Source organism: Wolffia australiana, chromosome 7 (assembly GCF_029677425.1).
Source record: "Wolffia australiana isolate 7733 chromosome 7, ASM2967742v1".
In the NCBI taxonomy this organism is placed as follows: domain Eukaryota; kingdom Viridiplantae; phylum Streptophyta; class Magnoliopsida; order Alismatales; family Araceae; genus Wolffia; species Wolffia australiana.
The window spans coordinates 14109029-14133242 of NC_135841.1; the positions used below are offsets into that span (position 1 = coordinate 14109029).

Below are 24214 nucleotides of genomic sequence, written 5' to 3' on the forward strand. Positions count from 1 at the left end.
ACTTAACGGAAACTACTTGTAAACATTGAGCTAGAACGATTATGTGAAGAGCCCTACAAGGTACTACAGTGAGTGTATGGCTTGGGGGTCTTCGTTTGGGCATCCCATCACAATTCTAGTTCAAGAGATCCAACATTCAATCAAAACTCATAGTGGTACATTAATCACAGCTGCGACAGATTCGACATTGGGTCACACAGCAGGCACAACCACGAACCTGAAGCAGAAGACGCAGTCCAGAAAACTGAGCGACGCTCCTGCCAGATCACGGAAACCTCTCTTAGTTGCCGGGGACGAAGTTGGTGGCGTAGGCCCAGGCGTTGTTGTTGACGGGGTCAGCGAGGTGGTCGGCGAGGTTCTCCAGGGGGCCCTTGCCGGTGACGATGGCCTGGAAGAAGAAGCCGAACATGGAGAACATGGCGAGGCGGCCGTTCTTGATCTCCTTGACCTTGAGCTCGGCGAAGGCCTCGGGGTCCTCGGCCAGGTTCAGGGGGTCGAAGCTGCCGCCGGGGTAGAGCGGGTCGACGACCTCGCTGAGCGGCCCGCCGGTGACGCGGTAGCCCTCGACGGCGCCCATGAGGATGACCTGCGTGGCCCAGATGGCGAGGATGCTCTGCGCGTGCACCAGGCTGGGGTTGCCGAGGTAGTCCAGGCCGCCCTCGCTGAAGATCTGCGACCCGGCCTTGAACCAGACCGCCTCGCCGAACTTGACGCCGTTGCGGGCCAACAGCTCGGGGAAGACGTAGCCCAGCGCGCCGAGCATGGCCAAGCGGGCGTGGATCACCTCCAACTCGCGGTTCTTGGCGAAGGTCTCGGGGTCGGCCGAGAGCCCGGCGGTGTCCCAGCCGTAGTCACCGGGGAACTCGCCGGTCAGGTACGACGCCGCCTCGCCGGAGAATGGGCCGAGGTACTTCACGCGGTCCGGGCCGTACCACGGGCTGCCGGAGGAGACGGGCTTGGGCTTCGCCGCCGTCTTCCTCATGGAGATCCTGCCCTCGCCGAAGACCTCAGAAGCACCCGGGGCCAGCTTGACCGCCTTCCCGACGAGGGAGGGAGAGGAGAGGGCCATGGTGGCTGCCATGCTGCTTCTGAACACGGGCTGATACGCGAAGCGTCTTCGAGTTTGGGCGTTCGAGGTGAGTCCTCTTCTCTCTCTGTGACCTTTCTTAAAAACTAGGTCCGAGGAGGAGAGGATGAGGTCCTTATCTGTTGATATCTATCGGCTCCTCGCTATTGGTCCTGTTCCCCGCTTGTCAGATACGAGAACCCACGGCGACGACGCCCCTCCACGTATTTAGATACTTCCGTGTACATGCCAGACGGACATCCACTCTCAGCCACAGAACCCAATAGATATTACCGCGTGACACCCATGCACAGATATTTTCCTTTTTCCTCACAGTGCAACTGATTCTTTTACTCGTCGAGAAAAAAAAGTTATCTATCAACCAAGACTCAGTTGTCAGTCCTACAGGGTGCGTCATTGCGCAATAGTATTACCTCTGGAGAAACATCGATTTTTATCCTACACGGTGCGGAATGGATTACGGCTCCGGTAGACCACGATACTGAGGCTCTTAAATAATTCTCAATTGTTGTATAAGCGGAGTCCATGCGTGGCCATTCCTTTCGTTCAGCAACGAATTTATATATAGGGAAAATGGCGAAGTAAAACGCGTTGCACCTGTTATTTTGTTGAGAGCAAACCTCGATCAAAGGGGTCTTGCGTTCTCTTGGTACCAGATAATTAGTCATCGACTCCACGAAAGTGTCTATTTTTATGTAATGAAACGTACTGACATTTCTCTTCTAGTATCTCCGGTTGTTTTTCATCGTTGGAGTATTTACGTGATCGGTATATGAAATGACATAACTAACTAAACAACAAGTAAATTGATGCATCAGCCTCCAGACTTTCGTTCACCTAATTCTCTTCTAGTATATCCGGTTGGTTTTCATCGTTGGGGTATTAACGTGATCGATGTATGAAATGTCGTAATTCTTTTCTTGTATCTCCGGTTGGTTTTCATCGACAGAGTATTAACGTGATCGATGTATGAAATGACAATTCTTTTCTAGTATCTCCGATGGTTTTTCATCGTTGGAGTATGAACGTGATCGATAGAGGAAATTGCACAATTCTCTTCTAGTTATTAATCGGCCTCCTAACTTTCATTTTACCTTGAGCATAGTCAACCATACTCCAATTCTTCTCATAATACAAGCTTTACCGGACGACGAACAATTCCTCTTTGTTTTTCAAACCTCATTCATCTCATCTTTTTATGTTTTAACTGAAGTCAGAATAATTATGGAGAGTGGCTCGGATCCAGAGGTTTAACTTCTGTTATCAATTAAGTTAGTACTGTTTTTCCTCTTCAAGATGTTGGAATACTAGCGTCATGCATATATGTACAAAGAAAGCCTAGCCTCATGACAGTATGGAGCCCACACAGAAAATTGTGTCTGCCAAACTACGTTGTTTGGGTTTCCCTCGGACTAGTATCTTCTGAGACCTCTTTCTTTGGTACAAACTATCGTGAAATTGATGGGGAACGAACGACTGGTGTAATGGAATGAGAGGCATACATGGAGCTTGAAGAAGTTAGTACTGGTGACTCAGTCTAGCACGGGAGCAGAGCACAAAGAAAATACAAGTTGAACTGAAAAACTGATGTGGAAGTAGTCTCTGTTTCTGGAAGTCACGTTTTCAGTCTCTAGGACAACCAAGTCTCCGTATGGATTAGTGTAACATGAAGACAGGTTTAGGTTTCATCTTATCTCGTGAGTAAACGGATTGGGTGATATCATGACCGAAGCACTTCTGAAATGACCTTTCATGTGGATACATTACACGGTCATAATTGTTCCTTTAAAAGAGTATGTATAAGCGTGTTAAATCAGCAGAAGACAATCACAAAACTAGTGCAATCCATGATGATTTTAATTCCCATAACTTTATAAGTTAACGTTAATGCAATCTATGAGGTTATCATTGATCTACAAATAGTTAGTTGTCTTCTACTCTTCTTGTGTATCCCCTCATCCAACTGATAGCATGCAAATTAATATACTTAATTACTGAATTATACATTCTATTTATGTGTTTTAATGGTCATATTTGCATGTTATCATGATAAAATACATTGAAATCAGTTAACATGTCGTTTTTCTATTATTTCATATTTTTTATCATTTTTTACATGGAATTTGACACTGTTTCAGTAAAGAAATATTTTTACATGATTTTATTTGCTTGGTTTAAGGTCAGTAAATCATCTCCTGATTTTTCTGAATTTTTCCCATATTTTTATGAATTTGTCTGAATTTTTCTGACCATTATTTAGGCAAGAAATGATTTTTATTTAATTAAATAATATATTGATTATTTATTTTGCATTTTAAATGCATTTAAAATGAATATCCACGTCATTCGCCCGAAATTCGGGCGAATGAAGGGATATATTAATTAAATAAGAAAGGAGAGAAGAGAAGAGAGAGATAGGAAAAGTCAAATAGAGTGATTAAAAGAGAGAGAGAGAGGAGAGCGGCTAGAGAGGAGAGAGAAGAAAAGATATTGAATAGGAGGAGAGAGATTTGAAAAGTCAGAAAGAGCGGCTAGAGAGGAGAGAGAAAACAAAGGCGGAAGAGAGAGAAGATAGAAAAGTCAAGAAAAGCGGCTAGGAGGAGAGAGATTAAAAAAAAAAACGGAAGAGAGAGAGAATAAAACAATGATTTTTTTTCTTTTTCTCTCTCTCTCTTCTAACCAAGCGAAAAAAAAGCACTATTTTGTCCTTTTCTGTTTTCTTAAAAAGCAGCGAAAAAGTGCGGCCGACGCGGAGAACGAGGGTGCACGTGTCCTGAAACACGGAAAGCGAGAAAATCAAGCCCAGCCAATAGGAAATTCCGATTTTTTAGAGAAAATAAAAGAGATCCAACGGCCCACATTTGATCTCACTAAAACTGCGATATCTTGAGATCTACAACTCCGATTGGACTGAAATTTTGAGGGCAGGTTCGTCTTTTCCTCCTCTACAATCTGGACGGTTGGATCTTTAAATAGAGGTCATAAGAAAAGGCAAAATTCACTTTTGGAGGCTCTCCCCAAGCAATTGGCCAGGAAGGACACAGGAGGCATTCTGGAAGTCGTCAGATCTGGATCTCTTTATCAAATTTGTAAGTTTCTGAATTGTATTTGATCATCTTCTAGAACGATTCGAAAACGCCTTGGCATGGGCGAAATGTACATGCCCTAGATTCATGTTTTGAATGCATCAGCACTTCTTTTTTATTTGGATTCGAGATCTGACTTTTGATAATTAATTCTTAATCATTTTAGGACATTTCTGCTTCATTACATTTTTAATTTAGGGTCGAAATTGGGGCTTTCCCCAATTTCTTCACTTTCTCTCTCTAGGTTAATTTGATTTGTTTCTCTCTCTAGATTTCGGTTTTTATTGTTTAGGAATTTAACTTAATATATAAAAAAACCCAAAAATAAAATTTGAACCGAAAATTCATCCATTTTGAACTCCAATTCAAAAATCACTTTCTTGATTATTAAACTCCCAATTTTAATTCTGAAAATTATTATAAATTTTATTAAATTGGGAAATTAATAATTTATATTTTTATGAGCTTAAAATAATAATAATATTCTTATCTGGAATTATCTGACCGAAATCAAAATTAAGTTTTACTTAATTTTGATTATTTTAAGAATATTATTTAATATTAATTGAATTAAATATTGCAAAATTCAAAATTACTTGACTTGATTCATAAAAATTGTTTGAAAATTCTGAATTGTTGCCTCCTTGTGGATCGACCCCTTGCTTGCTCTATATTCTTATTTAGTAATTAAGGGAATTATAAATTTATTGCATAAGTCTAAAAAGCGCAACGACCACGTAATTTTACGTGATTTTTCGGCTTATCACCAACCTCTCTCTCTCTCTCTCTGTATATAGAGAGAGGGGGAGGGAGAGAGAGAGAGAGGAAGACTGAAAGAGGGAGAGTGAGTCTGAGTGAGAGAGAGGGTGATTGAGAACAAGTCCGAGAGAGAGAGAGGGTAATTGAGAACAAGTCCGGGAGAGAGAGAGAGGGTGAGTGAGAACAAGTCCGAGAGAGAGAGAGAGGGTGAGTGAGAACAAGTCCGAGAGAGAGAGAGAGAGAGAGAGACGAAGAGCGAGATCGAGAGAGAGAGAGAAACTGAGGGAAAGGGGTGATAGAAAATTCGTCAGCGCAAGTATACCGTTGTCCATTTCCTTTGAATGTATTGGAGTGGATCTTCTGAATCAATGCAGGGAAGACTGAATCCTCCTCTGCAAATGGGGGCTGGAGTGTCTCTCGTCCTTGCATAATTCAGGGACCACAATCATACTTTTATATGCCTTTCATGGGCATCAGTTTACAAAACCACCCATTACGATTATGTAACTGATCTAGTTTCTACACATGTGCAACCATAGCAACATGATCATACTATACCTTAATTCCGTCCCTATAAAAACCACATTAAATGGGATAAAAAACTTGCAATAATAACCATGATATACAGCACATTGTGTGTATCCCCATATTAAGATCCAACAAGGGGGAGAGAGAGAGGGAGATTGAGTCTGAGAAAGATGGGGGAGACCAAAAGAGGGAGAGCGAGTCAGAGTGAGAGAGGGGAAGATGGAAAGAGGGAGAGAGAGTCTAAGAAAGAGAGAGGAAGACGGAAAGAGGGAGAGGGAATCTAAGAGAGAAAGAGGAAGACGGAAAGAGGGAGAGGGAGTCTAAGAGAGGGAGAGGGGAAGACGGAAAGAGCGAGAGGGAGTTTAAGAGAGAAAGAGGGAGGTAGACTCTGAGAGATAGGGGGAGATCGAAAGAGGGAGAGGGTGTCTAAGAGAGAGAGAGGGAGGCAGAGTCCGAGAGAGAGAGGAGGGAGACCTAAAGAGGGAGAGGGTGTCTGAGAGAGAGGGAGGGAGGCAGAGTCCAGGAGAGAAAGAGGTGGGGACTAAAAGAGAGAGAGGGATAGGGAGAGAGAGAGAGAAAGAGGTAGGAGACCACCGAAAGAGAAAGAGGGATAGGGAGAGAGAGAGAGGAAGAGGAGGAAGAGGGAGAGAGAGGGAGAGGGAGAGAGAGAGGAATAGGGAGAGAGAGGGGGAAGGAGAGAGAGAGGGGAAGGAAGAGAGAGGGAAAAAGTGAGAGAGGGAGAGAGAGGGATAGGGAGAGAGAGAGAGGGAGAGAGAGGGAGAGGGAGATAGAGGGATAGAGAGAGAGATAGAGATATGGAGAGATGGGGGGAACTGAACAAGAGAGAGGGGAGACCAAAAGAGAAACAAAGGGATAAGGAGAGAGGGAGGGATGTTGGGGTGGAATCCCTTCTGCCACACCTTGGAAACACCAAGAGAGAGTGCTGATGGGGTAGAACCAGGGGGAAGAAGAAGGAAGGGTAATAGACAAAGTAGAAACCCTTGATCTGATTCAAATAGTCCAACGTATTTCCTTTTATCAAAGGGACATAGATCGGGAAGTAAAAAGGACATGAGCAGGTAGTTAAACTAAGTGGGACCTGGCTATTAATCAAGGTGTTATCCACAATCTCTCCCTTGATCTTGATGTCATTCCCCGCCGACGCTTCAAACTCCTAACTTCACAAATAGCTACAAGAACTTCAGCCATCGAAGAGCTTTTGTGAATAAGCCTGCCACCTGATCTATTGAGTTTAGGTGGTGCACAATTTACCTTCTTTAAAATACTCCCTGATAAATGAAACCTTGTGTTGATGTGCTTCGAACGACTATGGTAGACGGGATTCTTGCCAAAGGCAGTAGCAGATTTTTTGTCAACCATGAGCCTCACATGCTTTTGGCTTTCTCCTTTCATTTTAGCAATTAACGTGGCCAACCAAATTCCCTGACATGTCACCATAGTCATGGATATTATTCGGCCTCCAAAAAAGAGAGAGCAATGATTTACTGCTGCCACGAGGCCCAAATTATGAGGTTTAACCCAAGGAAAAATGACATACTAGTGGTGTCCTTAAGACCATCAAAGTCTCCAATGCTGCCACTATCACAATAGCCAAGTATTTCTTGTTCTCTGATTGTTTTCTCATAGCATAGACCAAGGCCTAATGTTCACTCGATATTCCTCAAGAGCCTCTCCAACACTATCAAGTGTTCAGCCATCGGTCTCTAGATATATCTGCTTAGAAATCTAACAAAATAATTTTAGCCACGCCTGGTATGAGTCAAATACATTAGGCTAAATTAGACTCTTGTAATACGTGGACTTAATGGGAAGTAATGAGCCTTCTATGGTAAATTTCTGACTGGCTCCAAGGGGCATATGGACTGGGTTCCAATTCATCATCCTACTCATCTGAGAAATCTTCATGGCATAAGCTTTCTGACTTAGTTTTACCTGGCCAACTAACTGAATCACTTCAATGCACAATTATGAGCTGAGCACTCCCAAGTTGCTCATCTCAAACATGTCCATCATCTCACCCTTGAATGCTTGGATGTGACAGCTCTTTGACCTAGTCACAATGAAATCATCAGCTCTCTAACCCACAAGAAAGCACATCACATGTAATCTTCATGTAAACTGTATGCTCTTGGACATTCCTAGTAAAACCAAATGAAATAAGAAAAGTAGCTAACTTGGTATACAATGCTCACAGTGCTTGTCTTAGGCCATACAAGGTCTTCTTCAGCTTTAGTACCATATGCTTTGTACCCCTCGTTATGAAACCCTCTTTTTGCTTTATGTATACTTCTTCGTTTATCTATCGACTGAGAATGGCCGACTTGACATGAAGATGTTGCAGGTCCCATCCTCCTAGTGCTATTAGAGCCACTAAGACATGGATGGTATCAATTCTTGCCACTAATGCAAAAGTCTCCTCAAACTCCCGTTCATGCTTTTGGACATAGTCCTATGCCACCAGCATGTCCTTGTGTCTCACCAACTCTCCCTTTGAGTTCTTCTTGAGCTTGAAAAATCACTTAAGGCCAATATATTTTCAACCTTTAGGTGGATTCACCAGCTCCCACGTCTGATTCTTTTCAATGTAGACATCTCCTCCTTGGCACATCTCCAAACCTCCTCCTTGGAGGCTTCTATGAGACTTTCTGGTTTCTCCGCTATCACCAAGCACTCTTCTAGATCAAAGGAAATTTTCTCAGTGTTATCATAAACTCGTTGTAAAGTTCTAAACCTCTTAGGCGAGCTCTCTTTAGTAGTGAGAAAATGATCTATTTCCCATGGCACATGGCTCACTTGATGCGGAGAAGATATAACATCAGTTTCCTCCTCTTTTGGTATCTCATTCACTTGGTCATCGTATTGAGAAATTACTAGGGGGAAGATACTTGCTTCTCCTCCACTTCTTGGATATCCCAGGCCCATTTGGCATCTTCTTCAAAAATATTATCTCTTCTCACATGCATCTTTCCACTCATGTGGTCATAGAAACTATAAGCTTTTGACCTAGCTTCATAACTGATGAAGACCGTAGGATTACTTCAGTCATCCAACTTGCTCAAGTGCCCCCCTAGGGCTTTTCACAATCTCAAGCTTTGATCTAGTCAAAGCTTCATAAGGTGTAGCTCCTTCTAGGCTTCTAGTTAGAGCTCGGTTTATGAGGTATATCATAAACTCAAATTTAGGGTACTTTTGTCCTTTTGAAATTGAGTTTAATCTATAACATTTTTACATATTTAATCAAAATGAAATTTAGTTAGTTAGGGATGAGCAAGTGTCGTCTCCACAGGGAATATATATTAGGGGGTAGAGCTTTCTCTATTGGGTGAATACGCGAAGGTAGGAAGAATTACGTATATTATATGAGGTAGTGAATGATGTGGTGGAATGAGGTGGGGATGAATGATAGACGAGAGGAAGCTAATTGGGGTTTTATAAGCTGGGTTTATAATATATGAGGATGGAGAAATGAGAAGGAATGAAGAAGAGGATGTAAGGAGTAGTGGATATGGATAGTGAGAATGAGATAGAATGATAATAAAAATGGGATAGACTGATGTATATTTTCTTAAACAAAAGGAGAAAGGTAGGTGACGAGATGGTAACAGTGTATTAGGCACGTGAAATGAATGATAGATGAGGATAGATAGGGAAGATAATGAACGAGGGTGGAGGTGGATAAGTGATGGTGATGGATGATGATAGTTGAACTATCTTGGTGTGTGGAAGAAGAGTCTATGTAAGGCAAGAGGCTAACCTTAGATCCCTATATTCTGCCAAGATCAAGGCATATTAATGACGCAGATAAACCTCCCCACTTCTCCATTGAACCTCTCCAAGCACTAGAGATTCTGGCACACCCTTGATGGATCTTCAAAACTTCACTTTCTTTCAATCTACATCTCTAGGAGGAAGTGAGCTTAAAGATATTTTTTAGATAGGGCGCTCAATTTATAGAATATGGATGGATAAAGGACGTAAAGAAGAAACTACCCTTAAAATGTAAGATCAGTAGGAGTTATGGATCATCAAATATCAAGCCTACAAGTTGGACAATTCCTAGGTGTTTATTTCATCAAAATATCTCTCTCCTCATTCTCGTTAGTGCCATCACACCATTTGGTTAGGGTTTTGTTTCATCCTAGTATTTAATGCAATGGTTGGTTGAGATTCGTCCTCATCGTCTGAGATTGACGCTTGATAACATGCATTTTTATTAGCTTAATATGACCATATTTACATTTTTATGTGCATTAAATTAATTATATATGCATGTTATGAAGCGTAATATGATTAATTCCATTTTTAGAATGATATTTTAAATCTAATGTACTTTTTGAGATTTTTCTAACATCAAATTCTTAAAGATTATAATTTCATGAGTCAGAACATAATTTTTCTTGAATTTTGAGACATTGAATTCAGAAAGATGAGACTTTTCTAAGTTGAAATATATATTTATTTATATTTTTTGCGCCTTATTTTATTAACTATGGATTTTAGAATATATTTAGAGCCTTACTGCCACGCACCATGTGTCACTATTTGATTCGTCGAATGGCCACAAATCATAGCTGGAGATAATGATTGGGGACATCCAATAATGAAGTGAGTTAATGATTGCCATGCCTGCATTGGGATTAGCGATGCCATAATTACATTTAATGGTAACAATATGTCTTTTTGACTTTCCGTGCGCATGTAACATGGAAAAATAAAAAAAGGCATGCTTTTTTTGCAACAAATGTGTGCGTGGATTGAGGTGAAATTTTCTTAAAGAAAACCACACATGCATAATAAGGAATCTGTGTACTAATACATATTGAATTAGATGTGGAATGTGTATTAGCCTTGAGGCCATATATAACTCCATTACTTTGAATTGGAAGGGAATGAGGATGCTTTGTAGCATCAGAAAAAAATTAAACTAAAAGTGCAATAAAAGAGTTGTGATAACATTATGAAATTTTAGTTTAAGTGGCGATGGACTAACCTAAGAGGTAGGCTGAATTAGGTTCTCTATATATTTAAATTTTTATTTTTAATTAACCTATGATTTTTCTACCTAAGAAATGAGGTAGAAGAAATGGAAGACACAATATTATTTTCAGACAGCTTAGGCTAATCCTTAATGCTGTTTGGGGGTATCCTTGCTAAGGTGATGATGTGCCCTAATGGTGTTTTTGGGAATGCCCCCAAGAAAATCACTTGGAAATAGGGCTGAATGAGGATACCAAGAAAAAGAAAAAAAATGGGTGAAACTTTGTCATCTTCAACCCCCCTAGGGTTCCACTGAACAACATTGCGTGATCTACTTCAACTTGGCCCCCAAAGCCTTCTTCTCATGGACCCCAAAGCCTTAACCTGATTGATCACAATAATCTAGCAATAAAAATATATTTCTTAACAATGTCTTCTCCTCAACAATAGTTAGTATGATAACTACTAAAATAGTATTCAAGACAACGACTAATTTCATGTATTTCAACATAAATATTTTAGATCAGAAATTTATTGCTTCAGAGATAAAAGTCATATTAACTATGAATTCCCTGCAGTAATACTTCCCTGTTTGTGGTCGTTCTTTCTTAAAGTCCTCTTTGCCTACACGTCTTTCTTTGGACAAAACTCCTTGATTTGTATTTGACCTTTGGTGCTTAAAACTCAAATCTCTTTTTGATTCCTGCAGCGAATGCTATGATTCCATCTGAAGCAGTTTTGTAACACAATTTCATACAACTATTAACTCATCTCGTGAATCTTGAAACAGTTAGTAGAACTCCTAGTTTTGATTGTATTTTTGAAAGCTCCGAAGGTGAAAATCAGCATTTTTGTGACTTAATGGAGAATAATCAAAATTTTGGGGTTGAACAGGGTGTTAGAAGAATGAGGTTGAGAGAATTTTCTGACCCTATAGAGAGTGAAACCTACACTAAAATATCTGCTCCTTTACCAGAAAATGTTAATTTTAGAATTGACCCGAATATGATTAATCAATTGCCTACATTTTATGGAAGATTTAATGAGGAGCCTTATGAGTTTTTGGAAGAGTATAACCAGATTTGTTCTGCTTATAGTTATGCAGGTGTTCCTCAGGAAATTCTCAAACTAAGGTTATTTCAGTTTGCTTTGAAAGATAGGGCAAAAGATTGGTTTAAAGGGGTAGGTCAAGAATTTCAATCTTGGAGTGAAATGCAAGCTTGCTTTTTAAAGAGATTCTTTTCTTATGGAAAGACATCTTCAATTAAGAAACATATAAGAGATTTTTGTCAAGGAACTGACACTCTAGGAGAAGCATGGGAGAGATTCATGTCACTCACTAGGAAGTGCCCACATCATGGCATACCATCTCATGAATTGGTTGAAATTTTTTATGGTGGATTGAATGATCAGGAAAGGCATCTAGTGGATATATCTAGTGGAGGAATGTTCCTTGATACCCATGCAGATGAATCCATGAAATTGATGGAAAAATTAGTAGAAGATTGGACATACCGTCAAAGTTTTTCGTACACTAACCGAAGTGCAGGTCCCAAGCGTGGAGGAATCATTGACGTCAAGGCAGTTGAACCGGAGATCAGGATTGATAAGCTAGAAAGAGAAATGAGCAATATTGGTAAAACAGTTAAAGATATGAGCAATGATATTAAATCTTTTTTGCAGGAGTCTAAAGGAAAGGCGAATGCAAACGAGGGCAACAATTCCACTAACAACCCTTGTTGTTTTTGTTCTAGTGAAGAACATTCTGATGAGGCTTGTCCTATGGTTGAACAGGTTAATGCATCAATATTTTTATGAAGTTATATAAAAATAATTTCATTTATCACTTATATTTAAGTAAAACAAAAAAACATTACCACGTCTCACTACTGTTTTATATACCTTCAAATGAGCTAAAATTATCCAACTTAAACAAGCCAACTAAGTTAAAGATTATATTTAAATTCATCAATACAAAAAACCCAGAAGCATATCAGTATAGTGGTGGCAAGGTGAGTGGTGCTTGGATAATGTTGCATCATAGGATTTAAATTGGAGTAAAAGAAGATTTTACATTAATTAAGTTTGATGATTATAAATATTATATCAAATGACAACTGGGTTTTCCGTATTCACATGGTCCCAAATATGTACAGAGCCATCATCATATTTATGGAGAATGGATGATAAAATATACATTCGAGAATAAATAAAAATATATATTACATAGTCTTATCAAGAATAAGCAATTCCAATTCCGTCGTGACCACATTCTTAATATGCTATCTTGTAAAATATATTTTATTGAATAGATTTATATTTATAGGTAAATTTATGTTTAACTTTTTATCAAGACCAGTATGTAATTTATTTTCAATTTACTCTTTTCCCATTTGTTTTCAGGGAAATCTTATTTAGAGTACTGTATACCTCTAAAACCTTCAAAGCTACACGACAATCATATCTTCATAGTCACTCGTATCTTTATAGTCACTTATTTAGAGTACTCTATGCCCCTAAAACCTTCAAAGCTACATGAGAACCATATCTTTATAGTCAATTATATATTTTATGTAAGTATTGATGCATACTTTTATATCATTTCTCATCTTTTTTTTCTAAACCTAATTGATTAAAATATTAGATATATGTACAATGTGGTATTTAGCTCTAAATTGGGGGATCACACTTCCTGGTACATGCGAGATGGTACTATATCACTTAATACTAGTTAGATGTAATGAGGCTTAAATCCCACAATAAAGATCATAGGAAATATACATAGTTAGGAGCAAAATATGCGATACATAGTTATATGTGCTTAAAATCCCTGGAAATTATCATAAATATCTAAATAATCATGACAGAGGAAGATTTTTTGACAACTGCTACACAAGAGTTGAAAATATTGGCATCTACTAGAGGCTTACTATTAGGAGAAATCATCCTGATAGAAAATATGAGACTTTCCCGGCATAACCCTGAACCCTTTCCAACAAAAAACTGCATAATTTTAGTTCATTCATAGAAGGAACCGTACCTATCCTCTGAAATATAGAAAATATATTGATAAGCCGAAAATAGGGGTAAATGTTTCTAAATTTTAATCCCTTGTCGTTGTCATTTTCAGCTTATACAATAAAATTTATAAAAACCCTACTTAAGATGTGTAGTGATAAGTAAAGGGTATCGTCCAAGGGAAGCTAGTAAGTAAACTCAATTGATGATATAATTGAGTAACTTGACACTAATTAAAGTTAATTTGATATTCAATGAAGATCAAATCACCCTAACTAAATGAGAAATTTAGAAAGGGAGGTAGGAGAGATGAGAGGAATAGAAGAATATGGGGCTCTAAATTAGCTTCTTGATTCAAAGAAAAGGGTCAAAGGGGTCAATTAGAAAGGTTGAGAGGAGAAAATCTTGATTTGTTTTGGTTGTTTCTGTAGGCTTGATAATTCAAAAATAACTAATCTATTGGATAATAAAAAGGAAAATTTAATCTCCAAGAATATTAACCCTTTTATAAGTTTTTTTATAGTTTTATTTTGTATGCACTTGGAATAGCTAGGAAATCTCTCAATTTCTCCTCTAGATCCTAGTCAGGGCTCGTACATTCCGCTCAAGCCAAGCGATTTAGAAGTTCATACGGGGATCAAGAAGAACGATTAAGAAATTCAACTAACGACACCCAAAATACACCAAAAATTCAAATACAAAGAAGGAAAAAGTATCAAGTAGGTTGATCCAAGCTCGAGCTCCTCTCTATCTTGCAGCTGTGATAGAGCACCATCAAGAATGGGCTCCCCCTCTCGAAATTTAGCTTTTATACTTAAGTTAAATGGTAAAAATCACCATTTTACCCCTGTTTAGTAATTAATTTTTATCTACCAATATAGGCTTGATCTGAATGATCCAACCATATAGATAGAACGCAAGGATCAAGAAGAGTAAATCCATTAAAATAACATCTCAATCGGACTTCAGGATCAAAAGTTATCAATAAATGAATTTTAAACCAATTTAAGCCATTGGATTCAAATTCATTTATTTATTCATTTCTTTTTTTTAACACGCCATGATGTGTCACCCTCTCATTGGCGGGCACATTTTGAATTTGTAGAAAAGTCCTTTAGAAAGCCTGGAATTTCTGCTGAATGACCCCCAAAAGTAATTGTGAATCTGCCCCTTGCGCATTCTCTCTCCTCTGATTTTTCCCTGAAAACCATTAAAACAATACTGCGTGATTGCAATAAAGCCCTGTAACTGTTTAAATAACATCTTTACGCCTGCATACATGACTGAGAGCTATTTTAAGGGCATAATATAATTTAAGAAAAGCCCCTCCGACTTTCGAAATTTCTATAAAATTCATATTTTTCATATAAATATATCTTTTTCCTATTTAAAAATCCATTTTGTCCTCAAATAAATCCCAGAAAGATTCAATAAAATCCTAAAAAAATCTAGCAAATTCTATGAAATTTAGTAATTCATCCCCACACTGATTGACCTCAAAAGTAAATTTTAAAACTGCCATTTTCATTTAAAAATAACTATTTCCAAGTCAAATAAATCCCTTAAAATTCATAAAATTAACATAAAATTAGGGAAGAATCAGAAATCACTTGAAAACAGTATTTTCATGTAAATATATGATAACAAACCCTTTTAATCTCATTAAATGCATAAAATTGTGCTAAATTACTTGAAATAAAGACCGAAATTAGGGTGCTATCATATATCCTTAAAAATTATCATTAAATTCTAAAATATAATGAAAATCTAAGGGTGATGCATATCTTGACAGTACCAGGATAATTACACAGTAAAAAGACATTAATCGAAACTCACAACTTCCCAAAATGCAGGTGATAATGATTTTTCTCGATAGTACAGGGTGGTTGATGGCGAGAACGCCAACACATCACCGTCGAACGCGTCGCCACGGTCAACCGGAGTCAACACGCCTGCTATGGACCCAATGGCGAATTCAACCAAAGTCAACCCACCACAGTCAACCGAAGTCAACACCAAAGTCAACACTCCGCAGCCGTCGACAAGCACGTCTCCACCCGCTCACGTTCCTACGCGCGTCATGACACGACGCCAGAGGCAGATCCACAACTGCCCTTTGGCATGGCACAACGCACGTCTTTACTTTCTCTTCTCTAATTTATCGTCATTTTCTCTTTCCTCCAAGGCCTATATATAGGCCATTGTTTTCAAGAAACATTAGGCAGTCATAATTTCAAGAATTGAGTTTTGTTTAACTCTTCTTGGAGGACTGCCTAGCCTCTCCTATCCCTCTTAACCCTAGCCGCTGCCGCCGCCTCGCGACTCCCCCCTTGACCCCCCCCCCGCCAATTGACCGCACAGTTGGATCCGCGACACCCTCGTACCGCACGTCAGTCGTCCCGCCAACGACGCCCAAGCCCAAGCACTCCGGCCTTTGAGCAACCAGGCCGAGTCTCAACCAGGGCCATTCAACGCCCAGAACGTCCAGATCCCATCATCCAGTGGGCCTCACAACGCCCGGATTCGTCCAGACGCGTCACGATCAGAGGTACGCCTGAACTCTCTGGTGTCGAAGTGTTCTCCGTTCAGTATTTTCTCGAGAAGTTTCCACCGTCGTCAGACTTAGATTTGGTTTGGATTTTCTACCTCTTCTCTCTTCTTCTTGAGTGTTTCTTCGCGACTCAAATTTTGTCATATTGATTTCGGTGCTTGGCATCGCGTGGGGAAGACAGTACTCCCGATAAGGGTCGGAGCTGCACCACCAGATTTTCATCGGTTTTAAAGTCTGAATCCGACTGTGTGATTTCTGTGGCTGTTTTATCCCTCAAATGTCCACTCCATCCTTAGCCGTCCACCTTCTCATAGTCAGCCCATCTATCCCGTCGTCCCGTCCTTCATCATCTATCCCATAGTCGTACACCCCGTAGTCATCCTACGTCAGTGGTCATAATATTGATTAGTTAAGAATTATGAGATATGGCTTGAAATATGTTTTATCATTTTTTGTCATTGAATGGTTGCGTAAAATTGTCCTTCTTGGAGGACGCATTATCCTCCTGTACAAAAAATACACTTCCATCAACGGGGGTCTAGTCTTAAAATCTTATTCCTTGATTTTTTTTAAGTCAATTCAGACTTCATTGGGAAAACATATGTTAAACTCTCATATATAATAGTGTTTGTTTTAACTATTTATGCTTTAATTATGCCCAGGAAGAAGCTAGGTAGATCTCCTCCAAGTGTCTTGGATCACGAGGAGGATATCTATGTTCTCTATTCAGTTATTGAGTATAGATAAATGGGGGACTACCAATCGCTAAATATGTGTCTACCTTCAAGTACCAGTTTGGACTAAGTGACTAATTCCTAAGAGAGGCATAATCCTCTATTTCTTGAATGGATGAAATCAATAAGGAAATATATTGCCCAGGACATGGGGAAAATATAAGTTAGGTCCAGGTAAATTTTCTTTTGAAATATTTTATGGCCGTTATTCAATCCCAATATAAGAAACCATATATATTCTAAAACCGGAAAATAATATCTTTGTCTTAGTTCTTCACATTTCCCCTAATTGTTTTAGCAAGAGGAATAACATGATAAAAACAATAAAAATTGTTAACAGTGATATCTATATGGAGATTTTAATGTCAAAGCATTGTATGTTTATACTTTGACATTCATGCGATAAACCTCTTATATGGTTAAGATCCAAACTTGTCTAAGTTAAAAATTATCGGAATCACAAAAAATCTCAATAATAATCGCCTAGTTTTCTCATTCATCCAAATTCACTTTTGGGAAGATATGTATCTGATATTTCCCTAACGTTTCTCTAAGAAATAAATTAAATTGAAATGTGAAAATCAATAAAATGATGGTATGAGGCAAGCACAACTCAGAGATACTCTTTTTCTCCAGCTATATTCTATCTCAATGATGTCTTAATCACATCAATAGCAAAACTCAAGATCAGTACAACTCAATCTTAAATATGGAAATATCTAAACCAACTGCAAACATATTTGGCCCAAATCCCAAGGATCATGGTCACTTGATGGAATGTTTTAATGGGCGTCATTTAGTGCTGCAATATCCTTTCATGGACATTACCTCTACTCTTCGAATAATGAACTAATACGAGGTAGCTAGCGCAAGGTAATGGTCATCCTCGGGGATTAGATATAGGATTAGAACCATAGGTGGTGTAGATGGAATAATGAGGTGAAAAATATACAAATAATAATGCTCAGCTGTAAAAGTGGAAGGGAACACTCATATATGGAAAACCAACTCTAACAAAAAGATGAAGCTGATGAATGGTATAGTGTCCGATTACATTTTCTTACTAATATCGTCTATTCTCACATGGCTAGTTTCTAACTGTATAATGGATGGATGACTTACGACAGAGATATTAGCATATTTCCGGGGGTATTGATGTGCCATTTCGTTTCTTAAGATCCAGCCAAAAAAAATTTCAAATCAAAAGCCTACTATAGTCCAATGCTTCACCATGCAACATTCACTCTCTTCAATCATGATTATAATGAAGCAAAACAAAGATAAGACAGGATCGTTCGGTAATGTTTCATCAGGAGATGGGATCGTATATCTCCTAGGCCTATAGTGACGCCGAATTATGGTGCAGGTGGTATATCACTATCCAGGTGACAGCTTTAGATCTGAAAATGTGTCATCATCCCCGTCGGCCATACATTGAAGTTTTGAAAGTCGTATCGTCATGTTCCTCTCTTCTAATCAGACAATTGGCAGCAACCCCTGCAGCATCGAAACTCAGATGATAGAGACGAACTCGTGGTTAACCCAATAACACTATGATATCCGAGTAAAAATTAATTGGTGACCTTAGATGCAGAATGATGATAAGCTTAGTAAGTGAATGGAGTAGCTGATAAAATGCATAGAAAGTAGATAGATAACAAAGGTTGTATTTATCAATACCCTAGATGCATGACATCCCGTCTCGATAGCTAATCCTAGGTATCCAAAAGTTAACCGAGACTATTCGTCTGCATTGGACTAAAACGATTACTTGTAGAGCGCCACGAACTAATCCAGAGAGTGTACGATTATTTGAAGGGGCCTTCGTTTGGGCATCCCATCACAATTCTAGTTCAAGAGATCCAACATTCAATCAAAACTCATAGTGGTACATTAATCACAGCTGCGACAGATTCGACATTGGGTCACACAGCAGGCACAACCACGAACCTGAAGCAGAAGACGCAGTCCAGAAAACTGAGCGACGCTCCTGCCAGATCACGGAAACCTCTCTTAGTTGCCGGGGACGAAGTTGGTGGCGTAGGCCCAGGCGTTGTTGTTGACGGGGTCAGCGAGGTGGTCGGCGAGGTTCTCCAGGGGGCCCTTGCCGGTGACGATGGCCTGGACGAAGAAGCCAAACATGGAGAACATGGCGAGGCGGCCGTTCTTGATCTCCTTGACCTTGAGCTCGGCGAAGGCCTCGGGGTCCTCGGCCAGGTTCAGGGGGTCGAAGCTGCCACCGGGGTAGAGCGGGTCGACGACCTCGCCGAGCGGCCCGCCGGCGACGCGGTAGCCCTCGACGGCGCCCATGAGGATGACCTGCGTGGCCCAGATGGCGAGGATGCTCTGCGCGTGCACCAGGCTGGGGTTGCCGAGGTAGTCCAGGCCGCCCTCGCTGAAGATCTGCGACCCGGCCTTGAACCAGACCGCCTCGCCGAACTTGATGTCGTTGCGGGCCAGCAGCTTGGGGAAGACGCAGCCCAGCGCGCCGAGCATGGCCCAGCGGGCGTGGATCACCTCCAACTCGCGGTTCTTGGCGAAGGTCTCAGGGTCGGCCGAGAGCCCGGCGGTGTCCCAGCCGTAGTCGCCGGGGAACTCGCCGGTCAGGTACGACGGCGCCTCGCCGGAGAATGGGCCGAGGTACTTCACGCGGTCCGGGCCGTACCACGGGCTGCCGGAGGAGACGGGCTTGGGCTTCGCCGCCGTCTTCCTCATGGAGATCCTGCCCTCGCCGAAGACCTCAGAAGCACCCGGGGCCAGCTTGACCGCCTTCCCGACGAGGGAGGGAGAGGAGAGGGCCATGGTGGCTGCCATGCTGCTTCTGAACACGGGCTGATACGCGAAGCGTCTTCGAGTTTGGGCGTTCGAGGTGAGTCCTCTTCTCTCTCTGTGACCTTTCTTAAAAACTAGGTCCGAGGAGGAGAGGATGAGGTCCTTATCTGTTGATATCTATCGGCTCCTCGCTATTGGTCCTGTTCCCCGCTTGTCAGATACGAGAACCCACGGCGACGACGCCCCTCCACGTATTTCGATACTTCCGTGTACATGCCAGACGAACATCCACTCTCAGCCACAGAACCCAATAGATATTACCGCGTGACACCCATGCACAGATATTTTCCTTTTTCCTCGCAGTGCAACTGATTCTTTTACTCGTCGAGAAAAGAAGTTTAACCCTGCTGTGCGCAACGACACCAACCCCGAAGAGTATTACCACTAGAGAAACATAGTTTTTTATCATCCCTCAATCAGTAAGGAATTTTTTTTGAAGTCCTACACGGTGCTGAAAGGATGACGGCTCCCGTAGGGCACAATACTGAGGCTCTTCAATAATTCTCAACTGTTGTATGAGCGGGGTTCATGCGTGGTCATTCATTTTGTTTAGCTATCGACTACATGAAAGTGTCTATTATTATGTAATAGAACGAACTGAAAATTTTCTTATAGTATCTCCGGTTGTTTTTCATCGTTGGGTTATTAACGTGATCGGTATATGAAATGACATGATTAACTAAGTAAATTGATGCATCAGCCTCCAGACTTTTATTGGCATAATTCTCGTCTTGTATCTCCGGTTGTTTTTTATCATTGGAACAATAATCTGTTCCATATATATGACGTGACATACTTCTCTTCTAGTATCTTGTTGTAGTGTTAACGTGATCGATATATGAATCACGTAATTCTATACTAGTTATGGATCAGCCTTCTAACTTTCAATGTCCCTTGAGCTTAGTTAATCAAGCTCCGATTATTTACATAACACAAGTTTTACTAGGCAGTGAACCTATCCATCATTGGTTTTCAAACCTGATTCATCTCAATATTATATGTTTTTAATTTAAGTCAAAAAAATTATAGAGAGTGCCCCGGATTAAGGAGTTTTAACAACTATTGTCTATTAATTTAGTACTGTTTTTTCTCCTAAAGATGTTGGAATACTAGCCTCATGCATATCCGTACAAAAGAAAAGCGTTGACCAAATGGAAAATTCTGTGAATGCAGCTACCTTGTTTGGGCTTACTCCATTGTCTTCTGATACATCTTTCTTTGGTACAACAGATCGTAAAACTGATGGGGAATGACTAATTGAATGGAGGCATACGCAGACCTTCAAGTAATTACTAAAGGGAACTCAGCCTAGCACGGAAGCAGAGCACAAAGAAAATACAAATGCAACTGAAGAACAGATGTCGAATTAGTCTCTGTAGCTGGAATTTACGTTTTCAATCATCTTCAAGTTTAGTCATCTAGAACAACAACCAAGGGCAATCTGTTGCTGTATACATGAGTTGTATGAAGACAGATTTAGCTTTCATCTTACCTATGGATTTAACTGATTTGTTGATATATTGACCGAAGAACTTTCACGGGGATTAATGACCTTTCACGTGGATATCTTACAAGTTCAAAACTGTTAAGTAAAAACGTTTGCATAAGTGTGTTAAAGCATCAGAAGACAACAAGAAAACTAGTTCGAACCATGATGGTTTAAATTTTAAGACATTTACAAGTTAAGTGTAGTCTCATAGTCTATGAGATTATCATATGATGTACACCGAAATAGTTTGGTCAGTTCTACTCTTATGTTGGGCGCATACATTCGCAGAAGTTTATTTGGGCGTGAACCAATCTAGAAGATGTCAGAGGAGGATCACAATCCGATATGAGGAGAAACACCAACGCGTCATCACAGGCCTCATCGTGTCCCCACGTCGTCACGGTTAAGAGAGAACCAACTCCAGGGGGGAGAGAGAGAGAGAGAGAGAGAGAGAGAGAGAGAGAGAGAGAGAGAGAGAGAGAGAGAGAGAGAGAGAGGGAAGGAGAGACTTCTAGTTCAAAAGAACATTCAAGAAACTCTACTCAACTCAAGAGAAATGAGAATACATCATGGTTGAAGAAAACAAGAGAAATGAGGGGTTTTTTATAGGCACAACCCATGGCCTAAATTCCCCCTTTAAACTAGGCATGACACTATTCTCAAGGATGTGCTATGTCATCATACTTTCTAGGATCTACCAAGTCAACTCCCATGATCCTGAATCATAGGGATGGGGGGTGTGACATTTTCAACAATCTCCGCCTTGGCAAACTTCCCAGCCCATGCACATGTCACTCCATCATCTTCTAGGTGCTCCACCTTCGTCGAGGTACCTCCAATGTGAAGTATGTGCAAACACCGGTGAAACTTCTCCATTGTGACCACCTTTGTCAACATGTCTGCGATATTCTCCTTCATGTGCACTTTTTGAAGAGAAATCTCTCTCGAATTCAGCAACCCTTGGATCATATGATACCGCACGTCAATGTGTTTTGAACGTGCATGGTACACCTGATTCTTTGCCAAGCATATAGCACTTTGACTGTCGCACAATAGAGGAACCTCCCCTTTGAGGATCCCTAGCTCCTTCATCAATCCCTTCAACCACAAGACCTTCTTTGCTGCTTCACTAGCTAACATGTACTCCGTCTCAGTTGTAAATAACACAATAGATTACAATGTTAACTTCCAGCTCACAGATTTTCCAATGACTGTAAACACTTATCCTGCTGTAGATCTCTGATTATCTAAATCACCTGCAAAACCAGAGTCAACAAAATCCATTGCTGATAGAGAACTCTCTTTCTCAAAGAGAATCCCCGTGCTCACTAAGCCCTTTAAATATCGGAGAATCCCTTTCACTGCATTCTAATGCTCCTTCCGAGGGTTGCTCATAAATCTGCTCACAACTCCAATTGCATGAGCAATATCTGGCCTCGTACAAACCATAGCATACATAAGAGAGCCGAAAACACTAACATAAGAGATCAACAATTTGCTTCATCTCAGCTAAGCCATATTTAGTCTTCAGGCACTGAGTTTTAGATAGCTTGAAATGATGCGCAAGGGGAGTAGTCGCCACTTTAGCATTCAACATGCCAAAGAGATCAACAATTTTCTCAAGGTAGCTCCTCTAAGTCAACCATAAGCGACCTCTCTCCCAGTCCCTACGGATCTCCAAACCAAAAATTTTCCTAGCAGCTCCAAGATCCTTCATGTGAAATTCATTTCCCAATAGTGGCTTCAGTCTTGCTGTCTCATGTAAGTTCTTGGATCTAATGAGCATGTCATAACATAAAGCATCAAAATAATGCATGACCCATCATCACACTTTTTCAAGTAAAAAGAACAATCAAACTCTCACATGGTGCAGCAAATCCACATGATGTAGGAGTCAAAATTCTTGTACCAGTGCCTCGGAGATTGCTTTAATTCATAAAGTAAATTTCTAAATTTGCGGACAAGATGTTCAGCTCTACGTGCAATGAAACCCTCTTGCTGCTGCATGTAAATAGTCTCCTCTCAATCTCCATGGAGAAATGTTGTCTTCACATCCAAATCCTCTATATCCATATCCTCAAGAGCAACAACAACCAAAATGAAGTGAATTGATGCATGCTTCACTACCGGTGAGAATATCTCATTGAAATTGACTCCTTCCTTTTGAGAAAACCCCTTCACAATAAAAATTGCTTTGTATTGTGTTTGGGCCGCACTCGACATTGGAGGCTTCCTCTTGAAGATCCACTTGCATCCAATACCACGCTTCCCAAGGGCAGCTTCTCTAGACCCCCTATGTGGTTATTGTCCAAGGATTCTCTCTCCTCCGACATCGCCTTCAGCCACTTCTCCTTCTTGGGACAACAAATTGCCTCTCTGAATGATGTTGGCTCACCGTCTCATGTAAACAAAGAAAAAGCAACAAAGTCTTGTAGATGAGCAGGAGGTCTTGTCAGCTGCCAGCCTCTTTTAGATGCAATGCTCTCCTCCACATGCTCCTAAGTCTCCATAGGTTCTATTATCAACTTGGGTGGAATTCTTACTTCCTCCATCTCCATCCAAGATGTTTTACTCGCAAGAATATTCTGAGATGATGGCTCAGCAATGGTTGCCATCAAGATATGGTCTTCATCAAACACCACTTCCCGATTGACCATGATCCTCTTTTCTTCAGGATCCGAGAGCCTGTAGCGCTTTACTCCACCTCCACAGCCCAAATGAATCCACCTTTTAGAATTCAGATCAAGCTTAGAACTCTCGTTAGCATGAATGTGAGTATGACCTGAACATCAAAAAATATGTAGAATGGAATACTCAACAGGCTTGCCACTCCATACCTCTTCTGCCACCTTCCCATCAGAAGCCAAATTGGGCAATCTATTAATCAAATAAACCGCTGCATTCACTGCCTCTGCCCTAAACTCCCTGGGAAACTACGCATTCAACCTCAAGCACCGTGCTCTCTCTGTAGTAATTTGATTCATGCGTTCATGATGGAGCGTCCCAGCTCACTCCATCAAATACATCTTTGGAGTCATCAACATCATCATCCACGACCCCAGCGGCTGGCATCTCGCCTGCTCGGCACACCAAGGCATAAGTGAAGACACTTGGGTTCAAATACCCTAGGTG

At 40.6% G+C, this 24214-nt stretch overlaps 2 protein-coding genes and 1 pseudogene across 2 annotated transcripts; all 3 read right to left on the bottom strand.

Moving 5' to 3' along the window:
* Positions 1–212: 212 nt before the first annotated feature.
* On the bottom strand, positions 213–1103 carry LOC144705513 (chlorophyll a-b binding protein 40, chloroplastic-like). Its single transcript, XM_078578240.1, has one exon. The coding sequence runs from the start codon at positions 1079–1081 to the stop codon at positions 281–283; it is 801 nt and encodes a 266-aa protein (XP_078434366.1). The 5' UTR covers positions 1082–1103; the 3' UTR covers positions 213–280.
* A 10622-nt stretch (positions 1104–11725) lies between these two features.
* On the bottom strand, positions 11726–11822 carry LOC144706259 (small nucleolar RNA R71; annotated as a pseudogene).
* A 6886-nt stretch (positions 11823–18708) lies between these two features.
* On the bottom strand, positions 18709–19616 carry LOC144706127 (chlorophyll a-b binding protein 40, chloroplastic-like). The gene has a single exon (XM_078579026.1). The coding sequence runs from the start codon at positions 19573–19575 to the stop codon at positions 18775–18777; it is 801 nt and encodes a 266-aa protein (XP_078435152.1). The 5' UTR covers positions 19576–19616; the 3' UTR covers positions 18709–18774.
* Positions 19617–24214: the final 4598 nt, after the last annotated feature.

Coding starts and splice junctions, on each gene's coding strand:
- LOC144705513 (XM_078578240.1), bottom strand. CDS start 1,081: ATGGCAGCCACCATGGCCCTCTCCTCTCCCTCCCTCGTCGGGAAGGCG.
- LOC144706127 (XM_078579026.1), bottom strand. CDS start 19,575: ATGGCAGCCACCATGGCCCTCTCCTCTCCCTCCCTCGTCGGGAAGGCG.